This window comes from Limanda limanda, chromosome 14, assembly GCF_963576545.1.
Source record: "Limanda limanda chromosome 14, fLimLim1.1, whole genome shotgun sequence".
NCBI classification, from domain to species: domain Eukaryota; kingdom Metazoa; phylum Chordata; class Actinopteri; order Pleuronectiformes; family Pleuronectidae; genus Limanda; species Limanda limanda.
The window spans coordinates 4839706-4863152 of NC_083649.1; the positions used below are offsets into that span (position 1 = coordinate 4839706).

Here is a 23447-nt window from a genome sequence, read left to right on the forward strand (position 1 = left end):
GACTGGTGAGCTAAATCAGGGACAATGATGGGAATACGTCTAAATAAATAGGTTAATCATAATATTTGACAATAAACAAAACAAAACTGGATAAAAATATCACCAAGACTTGCCATTTCTTTTTACAAGTACTATACAAAACATTGTATATTCTTTATGTAGTGGCAGTTTAGCATATGGCTAAGAGGAATAAACTGAACCGGAGCAAGAGACAAATCAAATTATGCTGAAGTTTCTCACCATGAAAAACAATATCATGTCTTCGTGCAAATGTATTTTATTTTGGAAAGGTTTCTGGGAAACGTGGGAATACTCCTGCTAACTTGGACCTGGTTCCAATTGGAGGTGTTGGCCTCGTTATGTGACTCAGGGCCAATCAGAGATGAGGAAGAACCCAAACAGTTGCAGCTTTCAGAATGACAAGGATTAAATTACAGCAATAACTTTATCTAATCATTGATGAACTTTGTCTTTATCATACCTTATTATAGTTGATAGAAGTAGTTTCTTTTTTATGACCCTAAGTGGTAAAAAAACAGAAGTGTGATGCTAATTTGTACTTCTAGTTCTAGTTTGACCGGATCTTTATTTGTGTAGCGAGATTTCATATGTAATGTTTAGTGGCTGGAGAGTTTGATTTTAACCATATTTTACGACCTGCAACACAGATAAGTATTTAGGATTTATGAAAAGAAAGAAACTGCATGACCCAGAGGTAAAGAAATAGAAAGATTTCTTAATAAAAAGTGATCTGAGTTCTCATGTGAGATTTTACATCCTCACCATAGAAACTTTATTATTATTGTTATTGTTACTATTTTTATTATTATTGTTATTAGTATTATCATTATCATTAGAAGTAGTTCTAGTAGTAGTACCAATGTGATTTTGTTTATCATTGTGATTCAAATTTTTAGACTGATGGACTGATACAATATTGCGACTAGTAGAATTAGTCATAGTATTAATATGAATGACTTTATGATGATTATTGTTGTTGTTGCTATTGTTATTATTATTATTAGTAGTATCATTATCATTATAATTAGATGTAGTGATAGAATAAGTAATAATGTGATTTATTATTATTAGCATTCTCATTTTTAGACTGATGACTCATACACTACTACAACTAGTAGAATTAGTCATAGTATTAATATGAATGACTTTATTATGATAAGTGTTGTTGTTATTTTTAGTTGTAGTATTAGTATAATTTGTATTAGAAGTAGTGCTAGTAGTTATTGTAGTAGTAGTATAGTCTACTTTTTTAATAAGCATTTAAGTGTAAAACTTGTATTCTTCTAAAAACCTTTATTTTTCCTATTTTACTTTGTCAATACTCAGCTTTTATTGTGAATATTGTTTACGGAAGTGAGTCCCTGAATGCCTCCCAGCTCTTACTCTGGTGACCGATGTGTGTTATTATTAGTAGTAGTATCATTATAATTAGAAGTAGTGATAGAAGAAGCACTAATGTGATTTATTATTATTAGCATTTTCATTTTTAGAGTGATGACTCATACACTACTACGACGTAAAGTAGAATTAGGCATATTATTAACATGAATGACTATTATCACTATTATGATTAGGGTTGTTGTTATTTTTAGTTGGATTAATTGTATACGTTGTATTAGAAGTACTGCTAGTCGTAATTGTAGTAGTAGTATAGTCTACTTTTTATTAAGCATTTCATGGTAAAACACTTAATTTTTCCTTTTTTACTTTGTCAATACTGAGCTTTTATTGTGAATATTGTTTACGGAAGTAAGTCCCTGAGTGCCTCCCAGCTCTTACTCTGGTGACCGGATGTGTGCTGCCGTGCCGTGCCGGGCTTCACACTGTGTTTTCTGTTCCCCGGGGCCACAATGTTTTCACCGGGACTGAACTCGCTCTTCTCCGGACTCTCCATGGCCGCTTGATCCGAACCCGAACCCCCGAACCGCTTCCTCCTCCGGGACCGCCACGCAAACTTTTCTCCCTCTTCCTCCCCGGGATAAACCTCTCGTCCTCCGGGTGGGTGTTTTATGTCCAGGACCCAGCGAGGATGCAGCCCCCGCCGAGGAAGGTGAGTGGTTCTCCCGCTGTAGCCTGGCGAGCTAACGGCCAACTGCTGCATGTTTAACGGCTGGAAGTGCTCGCTTTGTTGCGGCTCCGCTGGCTCCCACGACCCCGCTGGAGGTGTCTTATACCCCGGTGGAAACATCCAGAGTTTCCCCCGGGAGGTTCCCACTCGCTCCCGGTGGTTCCTCCGGAGCCTGTTGGGGAAAACTCCCCCATGTGCCTGAGTCTTTCTTGGGGGAGAAAAAGCTCCGGTTAACGGTGCAAGCCCCTGGTACCCCCCCACCAGCGACTCTCCTCCTGCCAAACTTCAGGCAAAATACACGCGTTTTAACGGGAACCTGCGTTTGAAAAAGTGCACAACTATTCTCCAAGTTATCCAAAGTTTTTGCAAAACTAATTTCCCCCGAAGTGTTGCGGTGCATCGGGGGACAAACACCCCGAGAAGCTGCACTGGAGTCCGGGTAAATATCACTGCTCCTGCTACCCTCCGCGCTCCGACTGTGGAAGTTTAAAAAGTTACGATTTCACGCAAATCAATCAAAGTTTGCGTTTTTAACGTGGCCGATTTTTAGATTTACGTCACATTTATGTCACAAACATCAAATAAGTCACATTATCTGTCAGGAAAGCTGGATTCCCGCTGCGGTTACTGTAAACCCGCAGATTTCTGGACTAGGTTCGTTTTTCCTCGTACAATTAAGAGGAAAAAAGTACCAAAAAGTTTGAAAAGGCAGATTGAACATTCTATAGTTGGAATAAAGAGTTTGACGTGTTTTGATTTGGAACAGAAACAAACGCAGAAGCACAAATCTGAGGCAGAGTTTGGTCCTGTGTGAAAAAAATGCTGCTGTGGGATCATATTTCAATAACATGGCTCTGCAGCACAGAAAGTCTCCAGGACGTTCTGCCAAGGGTTTGATGTTGATTACAATCAAATAAGATATGTTAGGCATTTATGGATTTTCTGTGTGTTGTCCTTAATGTTGTAGCTCTGGGACATTTGGATTTTGTGGAGTAGAAATACGTCAAATATGCTTTGTTTTATTAAAAGTATTCTATAATTAAGTTAGGCATTTATGGACTGGAAGGTTTTTCTGTGTGTTGTCCTTAATGTTGTAGTTTTGGGACATTTGGGCTGTGTGGAGTAGAAATACTTCAAATCTAGTTTGTTGTATTAAAAGTATTCTATAATTAAGTTAGGCATTTATGGACTGCAAGGTTTTTCTGTGTGTTGTCCTTAATGTTGTCGTTTTGGGACATTTGGATTTTGTGGAGTAGAAATACTTCAAATCTACTTTGTTGTATTAAAAGTATTCTATAATTAAGTTAGGCATTTATGGACTGGAAGGTTTTTCTGTGTGTTGTCCTTAATGTTGTAGCTCTGGGACATTTGGATTTTGTGGAGTAGAAATACTTCAAATCTACTTATTAAAAGTATTCTATAATTGAATCAACGCTTCCTCGTGAAGTTGAAGCAGAAACAGTTTGAAGATGTGATTCCAGATCCAGCTGCAGGCGTCTTTACACAGTTTATGTCCCGTGGAATAATTTGACATTTACCTGTTTGTGTACTTTATGGATTTGACCTTTTAAAAAAATCTGGAAGTGAACTCTGGAACTCACTGTGGTAAATATTTACATCTCCATTTTTTTAGTTGTGATTGTCTGGGGTCGTAAATATAATGAGGATGTGGAAAATGTGTCCCTGGTGACAGCACTGTCAGTAATGAGACCTGATTATTAAACTTCATAACTCATCTGCCAATTAGATAGTCAGGGAGGTGGAAGCTCAGCTGTACAGAGATAATGCTTCAGCTAATAATCACTAATACTTATGGATTTATAATTAAAGATGGAATATATATCTCCTTCATGAGCTGTTTACACGAAAGGATGAGTGAAGTTTCCCATGTGGCTTCAAACCCATTGATTAATTGTTTATTATCATGTTATAGCTTAATGTGGTTCTTTACCACGTGTACAATATTTTGAAGAGTTCACTATTAGGTCTCTCTCTCTTGCTGTGGAGAGTAATAACTTGGTAATAACAAGCTTCAGCCAATTAATATACCTGAACCCCCAGCATATCAGATGTAAAGTAGTTTTAAAGCAGATGTGTCGCAATCTTGTGTTTTTTTGTACTAAACTCTCAGTCATTTTATCATCTGAGTTTCATCATCAGTCGGATGTTTTTTATTTCCTGGAATTCATCAGTTGTTTGTTCTGGAAAACATCAGAAAATCATTTCCTGAAACCCAAGAGGAGTTTGAGAAATTGTCCAATTTATCTTAAAGTCAGAAACCTACAAATCAAAGTTTGGAACAAGTAAATATTTGGTTTTATTACAAAGATAAAACTCAATTCAAAGATAATTCAATCATCTATATAGTTTCTAATCATTTATTCACTGAAAATGTACGTATGTTTTAATTTTAATAAGACAAAATTCTTTCTGACAAACACATGTAGCCAGACTGCTCAGAGCTTTAAAGATATCAGCTGTCACCCGAGGTTGACGTCCGACAGCAGCTGCTGTGACGGCTCCTCATGTGATCGAAAGAGCAAAGAGTGGGAATGTTACAGGAGGTTAAATCTTCTATATGTTTATTGTTGTTAACAAAAAGCTGTGTAAGTATAATCTGTGCAGTCAAAGCCTCATATATCTTATTCTTCTCTGCCATCAAGCTCATCATTTAGCCGCATCATTGCACTGACATGCATGGAAGCCTATAACTAATGTTTTGCCTAAATAGTATTCCTTTCTTTTGGGTTTCAAAATCTTGCTTAACAATGTAAATATAACAAAAGTAGCCTCTGAAAATGGATTTAGATTTTTAACTTATTGCATCAGATTTGATGTCTTTTCTTTCTCATACACGACACTTAACTTAAAACAAGACTTTTGGCATGACGCTGGGATGTGGGATATTAATACGGTCATATTTTAATTGAAACAGTTAATTTATGAGTGAAGAAAATAAATGGTAGATTGATCAATTATGACAATCGGCCCTAATTAGTTTAACTATCATGTCGTCAAAGAAAAGCATCTAATCCTCACATCTGAGGAGGTGAAACAAGCACTTTTATTTTCTTAATATCTGAAAATAGTGTGCAATGAATGTTTTAGCCTAATTTCAGCTGATGTGACTTAACTTTAATTTGATTGAAATAAGGAAAGAAAACACTGCCGGTCGTCAGTAACGAGACCTGGTCACTGCACTTCATAATTTATCTAACGGCCAATTAGAAACCCACAGAGGCTGATTCTCACCTGGCCAGAGCTGCTGTGTGATAATGAGCTCAGCTCGTTTTCACCAACACCAGTTGTGAGCTCAGCTGAATCAACACTGGCCCCCGGAGGCATCGCTCTACCTGTGGGGAATAGGTTGTCAAACGGCTTAAAATGGGAGAAATCTCCTCGTTCTCTGTGTGTCAGCCAAAAGAAAAGATGCGCAACTCTCAAAAGTGATTGCATTAATTCATGTTCTCCTTCTTCTTCTCCTTCAGGTCCGGGTCACCCAGGAGCTGAAACACACTCATGCCGAGCAGATGAGCAGATTACAGATCAAACATCAGGCAGAATGTGACCTCCTGGAAGACCTGAGGTGAGCAAGCACAGGTCGAGCTGTAGCACAAGTTCACCAAGTGGATTGAAGATTATTGTATTAACAAGATTATACCATTTTTTAGACTGGTGTTCTCGCAAGTGAAGCACTTTATGTGAGTGAAACATGAAATTAAACCACTTCCAGTAAAAAGCAGAATATCAATTCAAGGTTGCTTTTCCAACCAGCTGTTCTCAGACGTGAACGTTTGCCCTTTTCAGGAACATGCAGGCGACATGACGTATAAACTCCAGTGCGGAACTGTGTTTTAGTCACAGACTGTAGATACAGATGTCTCCACTTCCTCCTACTGTCCAGAAATGAAGCTGTAATATCTCAAATGTGAAAGCTGCAGTCTTACTCATTTGGAGTCTGCAGCCTGAGTAGCGAGGTCCCGTCGATTCACACACTCGACCAATCACAAGTCAGTCTCAGCTTCCACCCCATTTCCATACAATCAAATAAACCATTAATACCACGTTTATCAGAAACATGAACACTTGAAGAAAACCTTTTGGGAAAAATGTATTTGATGTGTACTTTGACCTCTAGTATGGCCCGCGTCCCGTCTAATAACACGGAGGAGGCAGGGTTTAGGACCTATATTGTATCACAGCCAGCCACTAGGCGTCTGTTGAGATGCTTTAGTTTCATATTTAGCGAGCAGTCAGTTCGTCCATCATAAAATACAGTCGATGGTTTTGGTCGACACCGGCGCCAACTCTTATCTTAAAAGCTCTGGAATCTCATTGTCTTTCGGACTGGACGTCTTCGTCAGCGTCTTCTATTCGTACGGCTCCTATTTTTCATCCTGACGTTTTTTTATACTTCCAGTTTCACGTCAAACTCGTGCTTGCAGGAAAGGCTCCTGAAAATCGCTCTTCAGAAGTCAGAATAGTTTTGTTTAGTAGTTGATAATTTTCTTTGATTGATTTTGAGCCCCTCATCATGTGTCCCAGTTGTCTGTGCTCTTCTGTCGTATTAAATTTAGACCTTTTAATGTTAAAGCATCTTACGGCAGTTGATTAAAGGGTTAGACTTGTTTATGCATACACTCAATTAAAGCCAGACAGTTAGTGTTATCCGCCTACCATTAGAGGAAGTTTGCTTTCCCACATACTTGACTTGATTTACTCTGCACTATCTCTCCTTTTGATTTAGTTTTTTTTACACGGGTGAATAAATATTTCTTCTCAGTCTCGTATCCAAGTCGTTGAGACGGGATGTTCCACAATCTAAAAAAAGGCGAATAGCTGCTGAAAGTCTTTTAATCGGAGGGTCAGGCAAAGTAGCTGGTGGCCCTTGAGACTAGGGTTGCAAAATTCCGGGAATATTCAAAGTTGGAAACTTTCCATGGGAATTAACGGGTATAAACTGGAAATTTTGTGGATAATTTATACTAACTGTATTTACCTTGTCATATACAGACATAAATATAAACATTTTGTTGTGTCATAGGCTGATTTGAGCCCTGAGGAAACTTTGGGCACTTGACTATATGCTTCTGCATCGTTGTGTCATTCTTAACATAGGTCTTTGCACAGTATTTGCAAATGTACACAGCCTTTCCTTCTACATTGGATGGGGTGAAATGTCTCCACACATGAGAGAGTGCACGTGGCATTGTTCTGTAGAATAAGATGAGAAAAAAGTTTGTAAAAAAACACTAATGCAATGCCAGAGATATAAATAGTTAGCCAAACAATTGGAATAGTCTGTGAAAATATTTTACAATTGATGGATAAATGAATGGAAATAGGCTAGATGAACAGATGAACAATCCTCAATCAGCATGCTCATATATTTTCCCAGTAATATCATGGAAACTTACCTGACTAGTCCTGCACACTACAGCAGGCCTCAATAGCCCTGCTGTAGAGTGAAGCATGCTGGGAGTTATCTGTGCATGTGATGGAAGAATGCTCAGTGGAGGGTTGAAATTCAAGGTGTAGTGTGTGCTGCATTCAATACATCTTTAAAATAGAGTTTTGAATGATGTTTTTATTGCTCAGCGTTTAATTTGCATAATTTTATTTTTTTCAAAATTCCCGAGCTTAATATTCCCGTGGAAAGTTTCCGGAAATTTACCGGAAACTTTCTGCCCCTTTGCAACCCTACTTGAGACACTGTGTTGGGATGCATTTTACAGGTTGAAAAGCCAAAAGTTGTGTCTGTGTATTCAGCCTTAGTGTTGTGTTGAGTGGACGGCCCTCTGGCTCCCCACTTCCTGTTTGTGGTTGGTGGCAGCTCTGAACCTCCAAACAGCTGGAAGTTCAGGTCACGTCGAGCTGCCAGATGTTCTGACGGCCCTGAGATCACTCGTCGTGGGAGGCTCGGCAGACGCCATGTTCCACGTGCCCGGTCACTATCCGCCAGGGTCACTCCCCCCCCGATCGAGAAATGATTCAGCAAACTGGAAATGGCATCTGGTCGTCAGCGAAATCTCCATTTGGGGAAAATGACAGGAAGCCGGAGCGGGGCGGGGGGGCTGGTGAAAGAGGAACCCTTTGGAAATGTGGAGGAAAGGAAGGGAGTGAAGGAAGAAAGGGAAGCTCCCAGGAAGTAGGCCAGATTGTTTCGAGTCAGGGTGGAGCATCGCAGTCGAGTCTCAACATGTTTAATGACTTAATGATGATTTGGTTGTTTCCCAGGGCAATGACCTCTTTTCTTTTCTTAGGCTTTTGTGTAAATTTAACAAGCAACTAGTCGCTGCTACTGTAAATCAGGCCTGCGACGGTTAAACACCATCATAAAGACAATATGTTCCGACATGCCTCACATTTCTCAGCACGTTCTCTATATGTATTTATGAAAGCAGCCAAACATTTGCAGCTATTTTAAAACTCTCCCAGCTGCATTTTTGTCAGCCTGTTAGGATCAAGAAGGGCTTCTTTATAAACTCACAAGCTTTCAGAGGAGAATCCGTCATGGACCAGGCAGTGAAAGCAAATCCCTCAGCTGCTGCTGCCTCGGTAAAACTAACAAGATGAGCCTCAATGATCTGGTCCTCGGCTAAAAACTGCATTATTAGAATTATCCATGTTAATCATCACAGTAAAGGGCAAATGAGAGGGATTGCTAGAATATAAATATATACAATAATTTATAGCTTCATTTCTAGATAGTGGGGAGGAAGTGGAGATGTGTCGTCCGTCTTTATTTGCAGTTTATGTTTCTGACTCATTGAGCAAACAATTCCAAAGTCTTTTTTTATTTTGCTTAATCGATGAGGGTTATTACCATCTTTGAGTTATGAAGCACTTCAGTACGGAGAAACCATCACCAGGTCTCTTTCTTGTAGCCTGCATAGTTTCTGAGATACTAAAGTTTCATCATGTTTCCTCATGTTTTGCTAATTGCACAAAGGAAACCATAAAATAAATAAAAAAAGGAAATCAACCATTAAACATATACAAGCGTGAAGGATCAGCAGTGTATCACAAGAAATATGGTAGAAAATTGGAAAATAAAGATTTGGATAACTTGTAGGTTTGGGCAAAAAAAGAAAAGTCTCTTAACCACCATGATAAATCTGCAATCTTGTCTATTTATAATGTTTTGTCCTAATATAGATATATTGTCATTTGAGGTTCATATTGCTCACGTTCTCTTTTTTCCTTTTCCTCAGGACTTTCAGCCAAAAGAGGGCAGCTGTAGAGAGAGACTACGCCCAGGTAAGTGACTCTGAACTCGCTGGTCTTTTCTCACAGTGCGAGTGACGCTTGTTAACAACATCACTGCGCTGCCTTGTCATTTGCGTTTCTAAAAATACAGTTGTTCTTTTTACGATATTGTCCAAAGACACCATATGACCGAGGGGGGGTTCAGGATGTGGGCCTAAAGAAAACTCTTAGTTCTCTTGTGGCCAGATAACTCCCGAGTGGGAACCAGCTAAAGAGGCAAACCCCACAACAGAGAGAGAGTGGTCCGCCGGCTTGCTTCCTCCTCGCGGTGTTGTTCGTACCCGCAGCTTCCTGGAGACGTCAAGCGCTCGTCTGAAAGTCCTCGGCTCCTCCTGGGCTCTGTTCAGGTTTTGCAGCCGCGTGTGGAATGTCCACCTCCGGTGTGAGGAGAGGGGGCACGTCTGTCGTTATCCAACGAGCCACCTCACGTCTGCTTGCACATGTGCATTCGGGCTTTGTTATTCAAACACGAACAACAGTTATTCATAGCTATGTTTTCAATTTGACACGAGTCTGGTCTGTTTTGGTTCCTGGAAGCTGGTTTGAAATCCATGTGGATGTCCGCATCGGGACCAAAAGTACAGTTTATTGAGAGTTTTGATTTGCCATCTCGTTATTTTCCCTGGAAGATGGTTTCTGTCATTGTAGAAGTCTGTCCAAGTGTTAATTTTTCCTATACTTTTGATTTAATTAGTTATTTAATGTTGTGAAATGTCATACTCGTACTGATTGAAAAGTTCGGTGGGGAATCAGGCGGAATAATGCACTATGCCAGGGAAGTGTAGATTTAACCATGCTTGGCTACAAATGGAAAAGTACATGCCATGGGTTTCAACAGACAAAGACCTCAATCAAACTATTGTCTCATTCGTTTGAGTAATTTAAGGTATACTGTATGCTTTGAAATTCTCATTGTTAGCTTAAATACTACATTTTGTCACTTTTGCATGTAAACACCGAGATTTCACAAAATGTTTGGTCATGGAAATTTGGTTTAAAGTTGTTGAAAAGTCATGGAAAAGTCATGGAAATCCATTGGTCAAAATGTGTATGAACCCTGAGAGTTCAACATACGTGGACCTATAGCCTTAAAGTTGAAGTTGAAGTTAAAAAAACAGTTTTACTAAATATTTGGTCCGGTGAATGTTTGGAAAGTTGAGCCAGAGTTGCCGGTGGAGCGGTGCAGGCGGAGGAAGCAGGAGAATCAGACAAGATGAAATGATGCTCAGGAAGTTATGAAAGAAAAACAAAACCACAACTTGAGGTTTGCGGTAGTGTTACGGCTGCTTTGGCAAACAGGACGATCAGACAGAGACTGAAGTGTAGAGCCGGGGGCGAGAGCTGATCAGTGGAGGTGCACCGGTGAATCAGCAGCAGGAGAGGACTGATTGTCCAGATATACTGTTTATTTAAAAGTGTATTAAAATTGAATGAACAGCACAAATGCCAAGTGTGAAGCCGATAAAATAAACACTTGTCAGGAACCACAGACGGATAAGACAGATTTCTGGAGTTGTTAGATGTTTCATTGCTGGTCTTTTTTTAATGAAACACACAGGAGGTCAATCACACATCTTCAATTTACTGGAGCCTGTCAAAGTCTTGATGGATCATAAAGCTTTTCACTCATTAGTACAAAACGAAGCATAAACACCGTCTGACTCTTGCTGTTGAAAATCTCTGATACCGATTTGTACATTATTAATGATTCTCGTCCGGATTCATGTAGTCGTGTCACCTTGCATGAAAGATTGTCTCAGAAGAACAGAGAGGCAGACGTACAAAACTTAACTGATTGATCCAGAAGAATAATGCATCTGTAATTATTTCCATCCGTCGAGCCGATGTCTGGGTTCCTTTTTTTTGCGGCACACTCCCTCGTAGACTAATTCCTGATTGGCTACATTGTCTATTTCAAATTGTTAACATGTGTCCGGCAGCTGTATCGTTATCAGCTGGTTTATAGGCAGACAAGGAAGAGAAGACTTTTGAAGTTGAATGAATGTGTTCTGGTGGCTCTCCGGGGTGCAAAGGGGCCGTTTTCTCAATTTGTGACAGTTGATTAATGAGAAAATGATCATTTGATTAATGAATAATCAAAATAGTTGTTGGTTGCTTCACTGAAATGGAAGAAAATTGTATTAACTACATGCCTCGTTAGTTTGAATGGTGCTGTGTGTGTCTGAGTTGTGCTGGCTGCGAGTTACGGGATCAATTAGTCACCCGCTGCCTCGGCTCCTCTGTGGATCTCCTGTGCTCCGGGACCAGGGAACCGTTACAAAGACCCAAGAGCCAACTCTCTAATCACATTACTAATCAGAATTTATTCCTGCTGTTTGCATTGCCCTTGTAAATCAGTATTTACTCTTAAATAAATTCTAAATTTGCATTTAAATTCAAGTTGTGGACATTCACTTTGTAAAATATTCCAAGACTGTAAAACTAATGTTTGTATAATGAGCATTAATAGTTCTTACAGGTAACTTTAGCCAAATACTGATTTAAAACAGATCCTTGGGACCCCACAAGGTTTCTAAACCAAGTTGCTGAGCTCAGATCCATAAGAGGAGAGCTGCTGCTAACGAGTGTGACTGATAGAAGTAACTAACTCATAGAGGAGTTACTCAGTTACATATCAGATTAGTGGAAGAGGGATAAACCTTTGGATGTAGGCAGGTAGAAGCCAGACGAGTCTCCTCGCCACCAGCTTAATTAGTCATAGAAACCTTATTAGAATCATATTCCTTCGGGCTCCGGACTGTGACCCTTTCAACAGAGAGCCGGACCAGCCACCCCTGTACTGGGGCAGTACTGGGATCCAACAGCTGCCAATGGTTGAATCAAAGTGGGTCAGAGTGTCTCTGGAACACTTCGTTCCCTCTCGTTACGACCCCCCCCTCCTCTTCCTTTTTTTTTTGAACATCTCTTCACCCGCCTTTTTCTGGGTCTCTTACACCTGCAAGCTGCTTCAGCCATTAGCCGATTGCTATTCAAATCACACAAGTGTGATAAAATGTCCTCCTCTGTGCCGCTCTTCCTCTGCCGTCCTCGCATCCCTCCCTCCACCTCCCCTTGTCCCCTTCTCACTATTCAGGCGCGTCCGCTATGCTAGCTCAGTTTGGCGATTTCCCCCCCCCCCTCTCTCTCTCCAAGCGCCACAATGGCCGGTTTGTAGCAGCTTTGAAGCTCTGGCACCAAGATCACCACGACCAACGAGTTCAGCAGAACAGGGTTGTCTTTTCACTGTGGACAGAGGACGGATAGATGGACTAATTTCCTTCACGGCTCCTTTTTGGGGTATATCGAACTACCACATCCATATCAAGTGAACCAAAACTTTTCCTACATATTTTAATCTCTCTGAAGTGGACTTAAAGAACGTACTGAACCCGACCAAAGCCCGATGCAGTTAACGTACACGGCTGCACCCGCGTGGTTACTGCTTCTTATCAGAATCTCCAAATAACCCAAACCCCCAATCTGCATATATCCTAGGTAGGGCTGGGCAAGTTAACTCGTTTCAATCGAGTTAACTCAAGTGATGAGTTAACTCGATTAATTATTTTATCTCGCATTAACTCAGGTTTGATTATTTATTGTTTTATTGTGAAGGTCAGGCTTTTATTTTGTGAAAGTCTGTTGCTGACTGCTGCAGAACAGGAAAAAAGAAAATAATTGGCGGATAAACAATCGAGTTAACTCATCACTTGAGTTAACTCGATTAAAACGAGTTAACTTGCCCAGCCCTAATCCTAGGACTGTGGGAGGAAGCTGGGGCTACTGGGGCGACAAAACCCAGGCAGACACGATGAGAAGATGCAAACTCAACACATGGTACACAACTTCAAGTTCAGCAGGAGAGAGAGGCAGCCCTCACTGTGAACACTGCACCGACACGGAGCCAACACACGTCACTTATGGTTAAATGTCCGGTTTAATCTGTAACACCAGTGTTGTCACAAGTTTATAACCCGGTGGTGATATTTCCACATGGTGGTTTCCCTCGCTCTTCTCGCTCCTCTCTCTCTCTCTCTCTCTCTCCCAGCAGCCTCAGTGCTTTCTGTGGCGGAGAGGAGCTACCTCTGACTTTTTAACTTTGCAGAACTTTTACATTCACATAAAAACTATGTAAGAGGAAAGAAAAACTGAAAATTCTCCTTTAAATCGAGCCAGGTGGTTGTTTCTGGTAAACAAAGTCTTGTAACCTATAGCAACATCTTTATTTATATCAGTCAAACTTGCAAGCCACTCCCATTTGCATCACCTGGACATTACTAAAAATACGTCCACCATAAGTGCGTTTCTGTCACATACCTAACATTCAGTCAGAAACACCAGACGTATCATCCTTTTTCTGTTCTCCTGCTATTTGCTCTGTCTGTCTATTTCAATTCCTCAAAGGTTAACCTCACTGCTGGCAGAGGCGGAGCAACCTAATATATCTCCCAGGGTGAATGTGGTAGAAGTGAAGTACATTTTTCTTCCAAAAAAGAGCCGACATCAGCATAAAGCTCAGCGAGTGAGCGAAGCCTCTAAAGTAAACTGTGGCTGACAGGTGAACGAGGCCGGGCAGCATTGAATCGCACTGAGAGGCCAATTGACTGGAGAAAGAAACACTTTTTAATGTGTGGGTTTTAGATAAGTTTGTTGTGTTGGATCAGGAACCTTGTTATTTCTACCCTGTGTGTCGAGAAAAGAACAAAATGCGTCTCCTCGTGCTTCTGTCTCCATGGTCCTGCTGCCCCGGTGGTTTATGTGACAAGGTCACGAGGGGTCACAGTCTTCTTCAGCGCGTCCCTTTGTGAAGATGAGACACAGGAAATGTGTGTTGGTGTCAAAGGTGAAAGGTCGTCACCGCTTAGGTCTGTTTCCTCTTCTCTTCCAGGCGCTGCAGAAACTGGCAAATCAGTATCTGAAGAGGGAATGGCCCGACAGTCTGACCGGGGAACCAGATGACCACAGGTAACGTCAACAAACAGAACAGTTGGAACTCTGTACATTTTGATATTTTCTCGGGGGTACATGACATCTCCGTCAAATCGAATATTTATTTTAGGGAAGAAAGAAAGAAAGAAGACTCTTACATCTATTTTATCTTGAGGTTTTTGCACTGTTGTTCAGGTAAAAATAGGAAATGAAATGTCTGTGTCATAATTCTTAGAAATAAAAGTTAAAGCTGTTTGAAAGAACCTGTATGTTTTTGTGTATGTGTTTAGGAACATGTATTGTGTGTGGAGGGCCTATCTGGAGGGCACAGTGCAGGTCACCCAGTCCAGGATCAGCACCTGTGACAACTACAAAGTCCAGGTTGCCGATCCGGCCAAGACGGCCCGACTGCAGAAGGAGCAGCAGCTGAGGAAGGTAATGAAGGTCGAGCTTAGGACTCGGCTCAGGTTTCACTCGCTTGTTTCCTTTTTATTCACACAAACACGCACACAGCTCCACCGACGTCATTCAGAGAGAAGTTGGTTTGAATCTAACGTTCACAAGACAGTTTCTGAAACTTAATTCTGACATTGTTTTGGAAATTATGATTCAGTTCCCCTTGAAAACATTTGCAGCTGGCATCTGATGCTTAGTGGAGGACAGATGTCCCAGATCTGAGCCCAGCGTTCGACTGGGACAAAGTTAGTTTCTGTGCTTAGTGTCCAGAAAACCCAACCACAAACGTGTCAGTACACTCAAGTGGACAAGCTGTAGAATGATGACAGCATCTTTACCAACATTTCTGTACTTGAGATACATTTCATTTATTGAGTTATATGATAATACCAAGTTATGAGCCTGGCCGGGAAGCTGCACTTGCGTAACACAGTGATTTGATTGCAGTTGGTATATTTCCTGTGTATCAGCTGCCAATCTCAAGCACTGATAAAATCCTTATTTTATGATCCTGACATTATCTGACACAATCCACATAAATGCAGGTTAACAACAAAAGTCTGACTCTGACGCTCACTCCTCAGGGTCAACAGGACTTTTAAAAAATAACCTTAACTGCTAACACGTCGGAATGAGCTGTAAATGTGCATTAATGATGCATGACGCACAAATTCTAAATTAATGCACCTAAACATGTCCTGTTGATGTTGGACGTCAACCGGAGTTGTAACGGAGCAACTGGAACGTGGCATTACACGTTCTGAGGAAGGTCATACGGATCATTATACTCTACAGATGTTCATGTTCTTTGTCCTCTGCTCAGTGTCACTTCCAGTGGAACCATCGTGTGTGCATTACTGATAAACAGCAATAAATGCCATGTCAGTTGAGGGCAGAAGTCGTTGTCCTCATCATTAATGATCAGCCGACTGTGTGTGAATCTGAACACTGTCTGGAGGTGAAGCCTGTTCCCTGGTCACGAGCTCTGGGGCCACCTCCACCACCCAGAGCCGCTCTCTGGTTTCTGCCGGACACGTTCCGCTGCCTTCAGCCCACAAAGCTGCTCTTGTTCACCCTCACATTTCAGGAGATGCCATCATGGCTCCTGTACAACACGTGACATGGCGTGCACCCTACGTGCTGCCGATACGATCAAGAGGCGTTTTGCATATTTGCATTTTAGGAATTTTTAAATTTGCATACATCTCTTTCCCTTATTTTGTTGTTCCCCGTGTCTCCAACTTTCCCTCCTCAGTGCATCGAGCAGCTGACGGTGGTCCAAGCCGAGCTGCAGGATTCCGTGAAGGAGCTGACGAAGAGCAGGAAGAAATACCAGGAGAATGAGACGATGGCACAGGCTGTGAGAGAGAAGGCAGAGCTGGACGCCAAGTACGACCCAGACGACTCAAAATGTGCAAGCAAATAATTTCAGTTTTGTCTCGACGGCTGCGTGTGAAACAAGAAGTTCAGATTAAAAGGGTTTTTATATATATACTCAGGGTTCGCACGGTCATGGAAAACCTGGAAAAGTCATGGAATTTTAAGGCCTTGAAAAGTCATGGAAAAAAAGAATCTCCCAAAATTTTGGAAAAGTCATGGAAATTTGTTATATTCATATTTTCATGTCGTTCTTTACGCTGAGTTTTAAATAATTCATATGCTTTTAAAGAAATACTCTCAAAATGTAAGCAGGCATACTTGGGTTTGTGTCATTTAAGGTATACTGCATGCCTTGGAATTCTCATTGTTAGTTTGAATACTACATTTTGTCACTTTTTTGCGTATACACTGAGATTTCACAAAATGTTCGGTCATGGAAATTTGGTTTAAAGTTATTGAAAAGTCATGGAAAAGTCATGGAAATCCATTGGTCAAAATGTGTATGAACCCCATATACTGCATTGAGAAGTAATGCTAGGTATGGTTTAAATTCACAATTATAAGAATGATCAATTAACTTTTTGGATTATTTTTTCTTGATGAACTGATTGTTTGGTTTGTAAACATCAGAAAATAGTGAAACATGGACAAGAAAAATCCTTAAAGCACAAATAATAATGCAAAAATATTCAGTTTAATATATTATAAGCAGCAAATGTGAATATTATGGAAGCAGAATACATAATTCCTACTTGGGAAATATCAAAAGAGTTCAAGCATCATTCTGTGGTGACGTTCAAACCCAGACGTGAGGTAACACTCAGTGACACGTGAGGTCATGGGGACTAATTGATCGTGAATATGGTCGTTAGTCAAACAGCAGCCGGAGTGTAGCCGCCGGTTTGAGAGAGTTTTCTCTTCTCCCTCTCGTTCTCAACACTCGGTCCTGGCACACCGTGCACCGCTGGCACCTCCACTCACCGCATTGCAGACATTTTTCTACCCGTCAGGAAAGTTTATTATGGAGCCCGGGCCCAGTTCGCTGATGTTTTCTCTCCTGGAAAGGTTTAGTAGCTGGTTTGGCACTTCTCTTCTAAGACTACAAATACTACTCAGTGGAGTGGCCGGGCTTGTTATGTTCACACACACACACACACACACACACACACACACACACACACACACATACACATACACACACGGGTACAAATGTGAACTTCAAGGTGTGAGCGTCTGAAACTTTTTAATGTCTGTCGATTGAAACGCTGTTATTACTTGAAAAGGTTAACCCCTTCCAGCGTGTGTAGGAACTGTCAGCCTGGCTTTGTTAGGGGGCGTGTCAGACCAGCGGCATTATGCAAATGTCGGGAATGACGCCTCGATTCCCTGGAGGTATGATCTGTCCACTGACGAGGTTTTTCCTTTATCACAGACTTTAGGCTGTTTATCTTTGCAGGAAATTCATATTTACAAAAAAGGAAATAGGAAAGAATCTCTGGAAAGATATCATATTTCTCATTTATGTCCATAGAACAGTTTTCATACCTATCCTGGTTGTGTGCTGCAATCTGTAAGTGCTGACATGTCCATAAAAGCATCCTCATCACACTTATGTGACCTAATTGATGAAAGTCTGTGTTTAAAAGCAGCAGGTCAGTAATCAGACTACTCTGAACTATTTGCATTTGGAAACTTGTCCTTCATATTTTAGCTGTAGATGTGATAGACTGAGAGAGCAGCGCTTTCCCTTCACTGAACTAAAGTGTATGAGTTTAACAAACAGTCCCAGGTTCAGCAGTGGAAACCGACTTAATGTCTGTCGACGTCCAGACGCCTTTTTCTGTCGGTGTCAGTTTGACTGTATCTTAGGATGGAGTTATTTTAGAAGCGAGAAGGTATCACTCGAGGTGCTGATCTCCCCTTTCATCCGGCTGCTCCGATACCGTCCCTGTGGAAAGTCTTTGTCCTTCACATGTATAAACATACAACTAACTCAGTAACCTACAGATACACGACTGAGAAATCGTCTGTCTCCCGGAGGAATCTGAGACCAGGATTAACCTTAAATCTGCATGTTCGATATTGTTCATTCTTTTTAAATAACTCTTCCATTTAACTTAGCAAAAGCAATTTTGATGACTTATATTCATTTCACTATTTAGTTGCAGCAAGAAAAAACAACAATTTCTCACACACGAGTCAATAAAACAATAAATCATCAAAATAGTTTCTGGTCAGAACGAGGGTTTCCTCCCTGTTGTCCCCACGTGCAGCCTGTTATATTTATAATATTAAGATTAAGTTAAATGGGAGTTAAATAGGAAACGTCACCAAAACTTGAACAGAAAGAAGGAATTCAGCTGTGAACTTAAATTGAATCCCATGTAAACCTGCTGCTTTTTGTTGCCTCTTAAAGCTTCTTCATTTATTCTCCCTCTCCACCTTCTGTCGACCTGATTACATTATAACATGAACAGTCTTTCCTCCATTTACTGCTCATATGCAAAACTCCAGCTGAAAAGAGAAATTACACTGTTCACTGAGATCGAGGAATGTGAGTCATGGTCCTTTGTCTCCTCTTCTGTTCAGGTCAAAGTTAAGTCTTTTCCAGTCCAGGTCCAGTCTGCAGAGAGCGAGCGTGAAGGTACGAGATCTTTACATCCACAGTCAGTCTGCTGCACATTCTGCTGCTGCACTCAGCCAACAGTGTGAACGTTTGTGTTCCAGCTCAAAGCCAAGAGGAGCGAGTGCAACTCCAAAGCCACCCACGCCAGGAACGACTACCTTCTCACGCTAGCAGCCGCTAACGTTCACCAGCAGCGCTACTACGACACCGACCTCACGGACTGCATCAAGGTGAGGAGCTGCTCTCAGAGTCGGCTGCTGGAGGCTGGGACAAAGACGCACACTTCTGAACCTTAAACATATCTCTGTCTGCAGGTGTTAGACGGCAGAATTTATGAGCAGGTCAAAGATTACCTGGTGTCACTGTCTCAGACGGAGCTGGAGACCTACCAGGCGGTGCACAACACCTTCAACCAGATCTTGAGCAGCTCAAATGGGGTAAGTCCTTAAATTCCACTGCTCAACAGCTGCTTAATGTGAAGGGCTCGAACATTTCTTCAGTTCCCAAGATTGGATATTGTGTGTAGTAGGGATGGGGGAAAAAATCGATTCAGTTACAAATTGCGATTCTTGCCTCCCAAATCGCCCCAGAGCATGTTGACCAGCTCTTGTTTTTGCACAAGAATCTAAACATACCCAAGCACTAGCTTTGTATCGCCTACTTGCAAACAAATTTTGCATTTGACTGTGTTGTATTTGAAGGAATGATTCAACATTTTTCCATGGTCCAGTATTTAAAAAAAAAAAAGAATAACCAAAAGAAATCCCAGGAAATCGTAATATCGAATCGCAATACTATCAGAATCGCAATACATATCGTATCACCACATAAGTATTGTGATAGTATCGTATCGGGAGGTCCCTGCCGATTCCCGTCCCTAGTGTGTAGGCAGTAGCTTCTTGGTGTAAGTGGTGAAAGACGGGTTGTGCAGCAGAGCTTAGCAAATCCTGGCCTTTTATTCATCCGGTTGTTGTAACGCTGCAATCAAATATTTTTTTTTGCATTTACACACTCAAGTTTTTACTCACTTATGCAACTGAATGTTGGGACTGTTGGAGCCTGATGTGGTGAAAGTGCAGGAGGACAAAACGGTTAAGAATCATCATTTGATCAGGCTTATTGAGGCTGATATTGTTCCATATATAGATCCTGGATCAGTGGTATCACTCAGTGTCAGTGTAAACATCAGAGGAGCTGGACTCCTCTGCCTCACCCACTGCTAATTAATTGAATTGGTTTGAGTTACTCGGCGCTCCTCAGTTACAAGCTCTCGAGCCGCCGGCCTCTGTCGCTCTGTTCTGTTCAGGTCATCTCAACAGAGAGAGAGAGAGAGAGAGAGAGAGAGAGAGAGAGAGAGAGAGAAGGAAGCAGTGGTTTTCGGCCGAGTTCACATTTCAGCCCATGTGCTTCCTGTGTCAACACAAACCCTCTGAAAGTGACCTGACGTGTGCTCTGTGTAATGTGACATGTTGATTAGTTCCCACCGTGAAAATGTTCAATCCTTTTAATTCGTCGTGTTCAATCAGTTTCAGAATCTTTCTCACCTGACCACACATCTACTGTAAATCCCAATACACTCTCCTCCTCTGGTTCCACTGGTCCAATGGGAACGTAACAGCTCTCGTGTGTTTTCCAGGCAGTGAATAAAAACTCTCTGATGATAGGGATAATGTTTTGCTTTAATTCGATTGGTGTTATCATGCACTTGTCACTTCCAGAGAACTTTGTTGCTCTGTGTAGTTCTCTGTGTGTCAGTATTGACCTCTGTGACCTCTTGGTTCACTTTGATAAAGTGGAAGTAAAGTCCAGTGACACCACACCAGTTTGAGTTCTTCTTATTTTCCCTGGGAAACCCTGATATATGAATATTTCAGTTATGACTGATGCAGTAACCAGTTCATCTTCGTCATGTATCTGGAGAGATTCTGAACAGAATGCAAACAAACTGACAAAACATCAAACTGATGTCGTGAGAAAAGTATAATAATGTCTCTGATAGGAAACAATAGAATGTTACTGTTGGATGAGATACACATGAATAAAGATAAAGACTGTAAAGACACTAAACGAGGAACTGATAACAGAACTAATAACAGAACTGATAAGAGAACTAATAACAGAACTGATAACAGAACTGATAAGTCTAAGTGAGGTTGTTCTGCTGTTTGTTTTTTTCATGAAGGAAGTTTATTATGAATATTTATCCTTTGTTCCTCTTTATCTGAAGAACCTGTGAACACACGGTCACTTCTACATTCTACTGACATGTTTCAATATAACAGAGATAATAATAAACTTACAGATCAGGAGTTACTACAGGTTTCAAGATAATTAAAAGTAAGACAAAATGTGGATAAGTCACCTGACGGAAGTACAACATCATTAGAGTGATTTGAAATAAAACTCAAGTATGTTCCTTATCTTTTTCCGCAGGTTGTTCAGGAGTTTCACCAGCAGCTGTTTGCAGAGAAGAACCCGATGTTTCAAAAGGCTCCGGACTTCTTGTACCAGCCCAGCGACACAGATACGGTAAGTTCTAAACATTTATTTTTGTTATTCACAATAAATACATCTGCATCCACAGAAATTGTATGAACTGACCCCAAAACCCTGTTTTTAATTAGTTATTGTCTTTTACTGATGTTTTACTTTGTTTAACGCCAATTATCAATGGACAAATGTAAAATATAATGAGGTTTTCCTTTGAAATTGTTCTTAGAAAGCGTTAAGTACACAGACTACACACTGATCTCGTCCTCTGACTCGCACGTGATTCTTGTAATTAAGTCTTTCCTGAAAACCCGATGAATATACACAGGAGGTTTTGTGTAGAAATACATTTGCTGTGTTTCAGCTCTCAGGCTTTTTTTTTTTTTTAGCAGTGATCTCATTCACAACAGGACGTGAACTTTGACCAGTTCTAAACAAATCTATGTGGTTCTATTTGAATCGTTATCTGGAAGAGTCGATAACAGTCATAGTAAACTGCTGTTTGTTTAGTCAAACCTTGTTCAGGCTGATGTCAGCATTACATGACGAAGTGCAGCCCCCCCCCCCCCCCCGGTCATTTCCATGAGTCGACTCATAAAAGAATCCTCAGTGAAATGTCATCCATCCAGATGCATCACTCCAGGTAGGAGTGACGTAAATCCACTATTCAAATCTCGATGGTCGTGACACAGTGGAAATTGTTTTATTTCCAGAGTAGTAAAATACTTTGTGCTCAACTCAGGCTCAGAAAGATTCAAGGGTCTGTGTCTTAAACCTGGAATTTACCGAATGAGAAATTTCTCACCAGTACCGGAATCAACAGGCCCGGTGCTAAAGAAGCCCCATTGTGGGTCTTATTTTTAATTTAGCCTCAGTCTCCTGCTGTGGTCGTATCAATCTGCCCCTAACAGCTGCCTTCCCTAAATACCTACGGGTTATAAAAGTTGGGTTTTGTTTGTGACATTTGCATCATGCAGTCGTGGGCTTGATTTAAGTGCAATCTGTCCTGCTCTGCACTTTTACACCTGTTCACCAAAACCTGTATGGCCTTCTCATGAAGTATAAAATCTATTTTAAACTATTCTTCACCCACTGGTCATTTTTTTGTATATTTTGCCCTCTATAAATCTAATGTTAAATATCCTCACAAACTTAAGTCTAAAGACGTTTTATTGAGACGCCCTCGTGTGCATATCGGCCGGTGGTTTATTGACTGCTGCTGCACACACATGTAACGTGATGCAGTCGGTGTCACACACACACGTCTTTTCCAGTTGCACCGACTCCACGGATCCTCTTCTCCTCCGCGCTGGTTCCTCCGCTTCGCTGGACAACACTGGACAATTTGTTCAAACTGCAAACGCTGGCGTTGTTTTCATTGGAAGTCAAACAAGCAGCAGCCTGTTCCTAAAGAAAACATTAGCGGTGGAGAGCCTAGCCTGCCTCTCCCCCTCCGTCACTCCCTCCCTCCCTCCCTCTCTCCCTCCCTCTCCTCCCTCCCTCCCTCCCCTCCATACCTCTCACACCAGACAGAGGGATCCGGTAAGGAATAGAGCTGAACTGGGAGGGAGGGGCAGGAGGTGGGCCGGGCCCTGTGAACGGCCCATCTGTGAAAAGGAGGCATTGTGAGTGGGCCTCATCAGAGTGCACTGACCTCCCCACCCCAACCTTTTCCCTCCATGCACCCACACACACACAACCACACACACACAAACACACACAGACACGCTGCTGTTTTCATGTGGTAACATCTTCACTTAAATAGTGATGATGTGATTTAATCTTAAAGCAAAGATCATTTGTAGTGATTAGCTTGAATCAGGAGCAACTTCCTGCTCTGTGGAGCTTCACACTGAGTTTTGTTGTCCTGCTTGTTTTGGTTCTTTTTTCAACCGCAGCTGTTGTTGTTGAGAAATGTCCAAACCCCTCTGCTCACCACCTGACCTGCACCAAGCAGCAGACAGACTCAGGCAGAGAGAAGGAGGTGAACACTGGGGGGTTTAGCATCGGAATAGATGGATATCTCCCTCGACAGCTGGTAGAGACCAAACACTGAGCTAAAAGACAGTAAACATTGGCCTTAGGTTTACCAGGTGACCAGGAGCCGGACTCCACATGTCAGTCGTGCCCTGAAAGAACCAAAAATCAATCGTGCAGCGTTAAAGATTTGTACTTTTCTACATGAAGCATTTTTTCCTGCTGAAAAATTAA

At 41.4% G+C, this 23447-nt stretch overlaps 1 protein-coding gene across 1 annotated transcript in view; it reads left to right on the forward strand.

The window, feature by feature from the left end:
• The first annotated feature begins 1866 nt into the window (after positions 1 to 1866).
• Positions 1867 to 23447, forward strand: part of LOC133019494 (F-BAR and double SH3 domains protein 2-like) — a 31389-nt gene continuing 9808 nt past the window's right edge. Inside the window, exons 1-10 of the mRNA XM_061086000.1 lie at positions 1867 to 2071; positions 5578 to 5675; positions 9304 to 9349; positions 14244 to 14320; positions 14575 to 14719; positions 15996 to 16129; positions 18710 to 18764; positions 18848 to 18976; positions 19061 to 19183; positions 21180 to 21275. Of these exons, the coding sequence (XP_060941983.1) occupies positions 2051 to 2071; positions 5578 to 5675; positions 9304 to 9349; positions 14244 to 14320; positions 14575 to 14719; positions 15996 to 16129; positions 18710 to 18764; positions 18848 to 18976; positions 19061 to 19183; positions 21180 to 21275 (924 nt within the window). The 5' untranslated portion in view covers positions 1867 to 2050. The remainder of the gene's footprint in view (positions 2072 to 5577; positions 5676 to 9303; positions 9350 to 14243; positions 14321 to 14574; positions 14720 to 15995; positions 16130 to 18709; positions 18765 to 18847; positions 18977 to 19060; positions 19184 to 21179; positions 21276 to 23447) is intronic.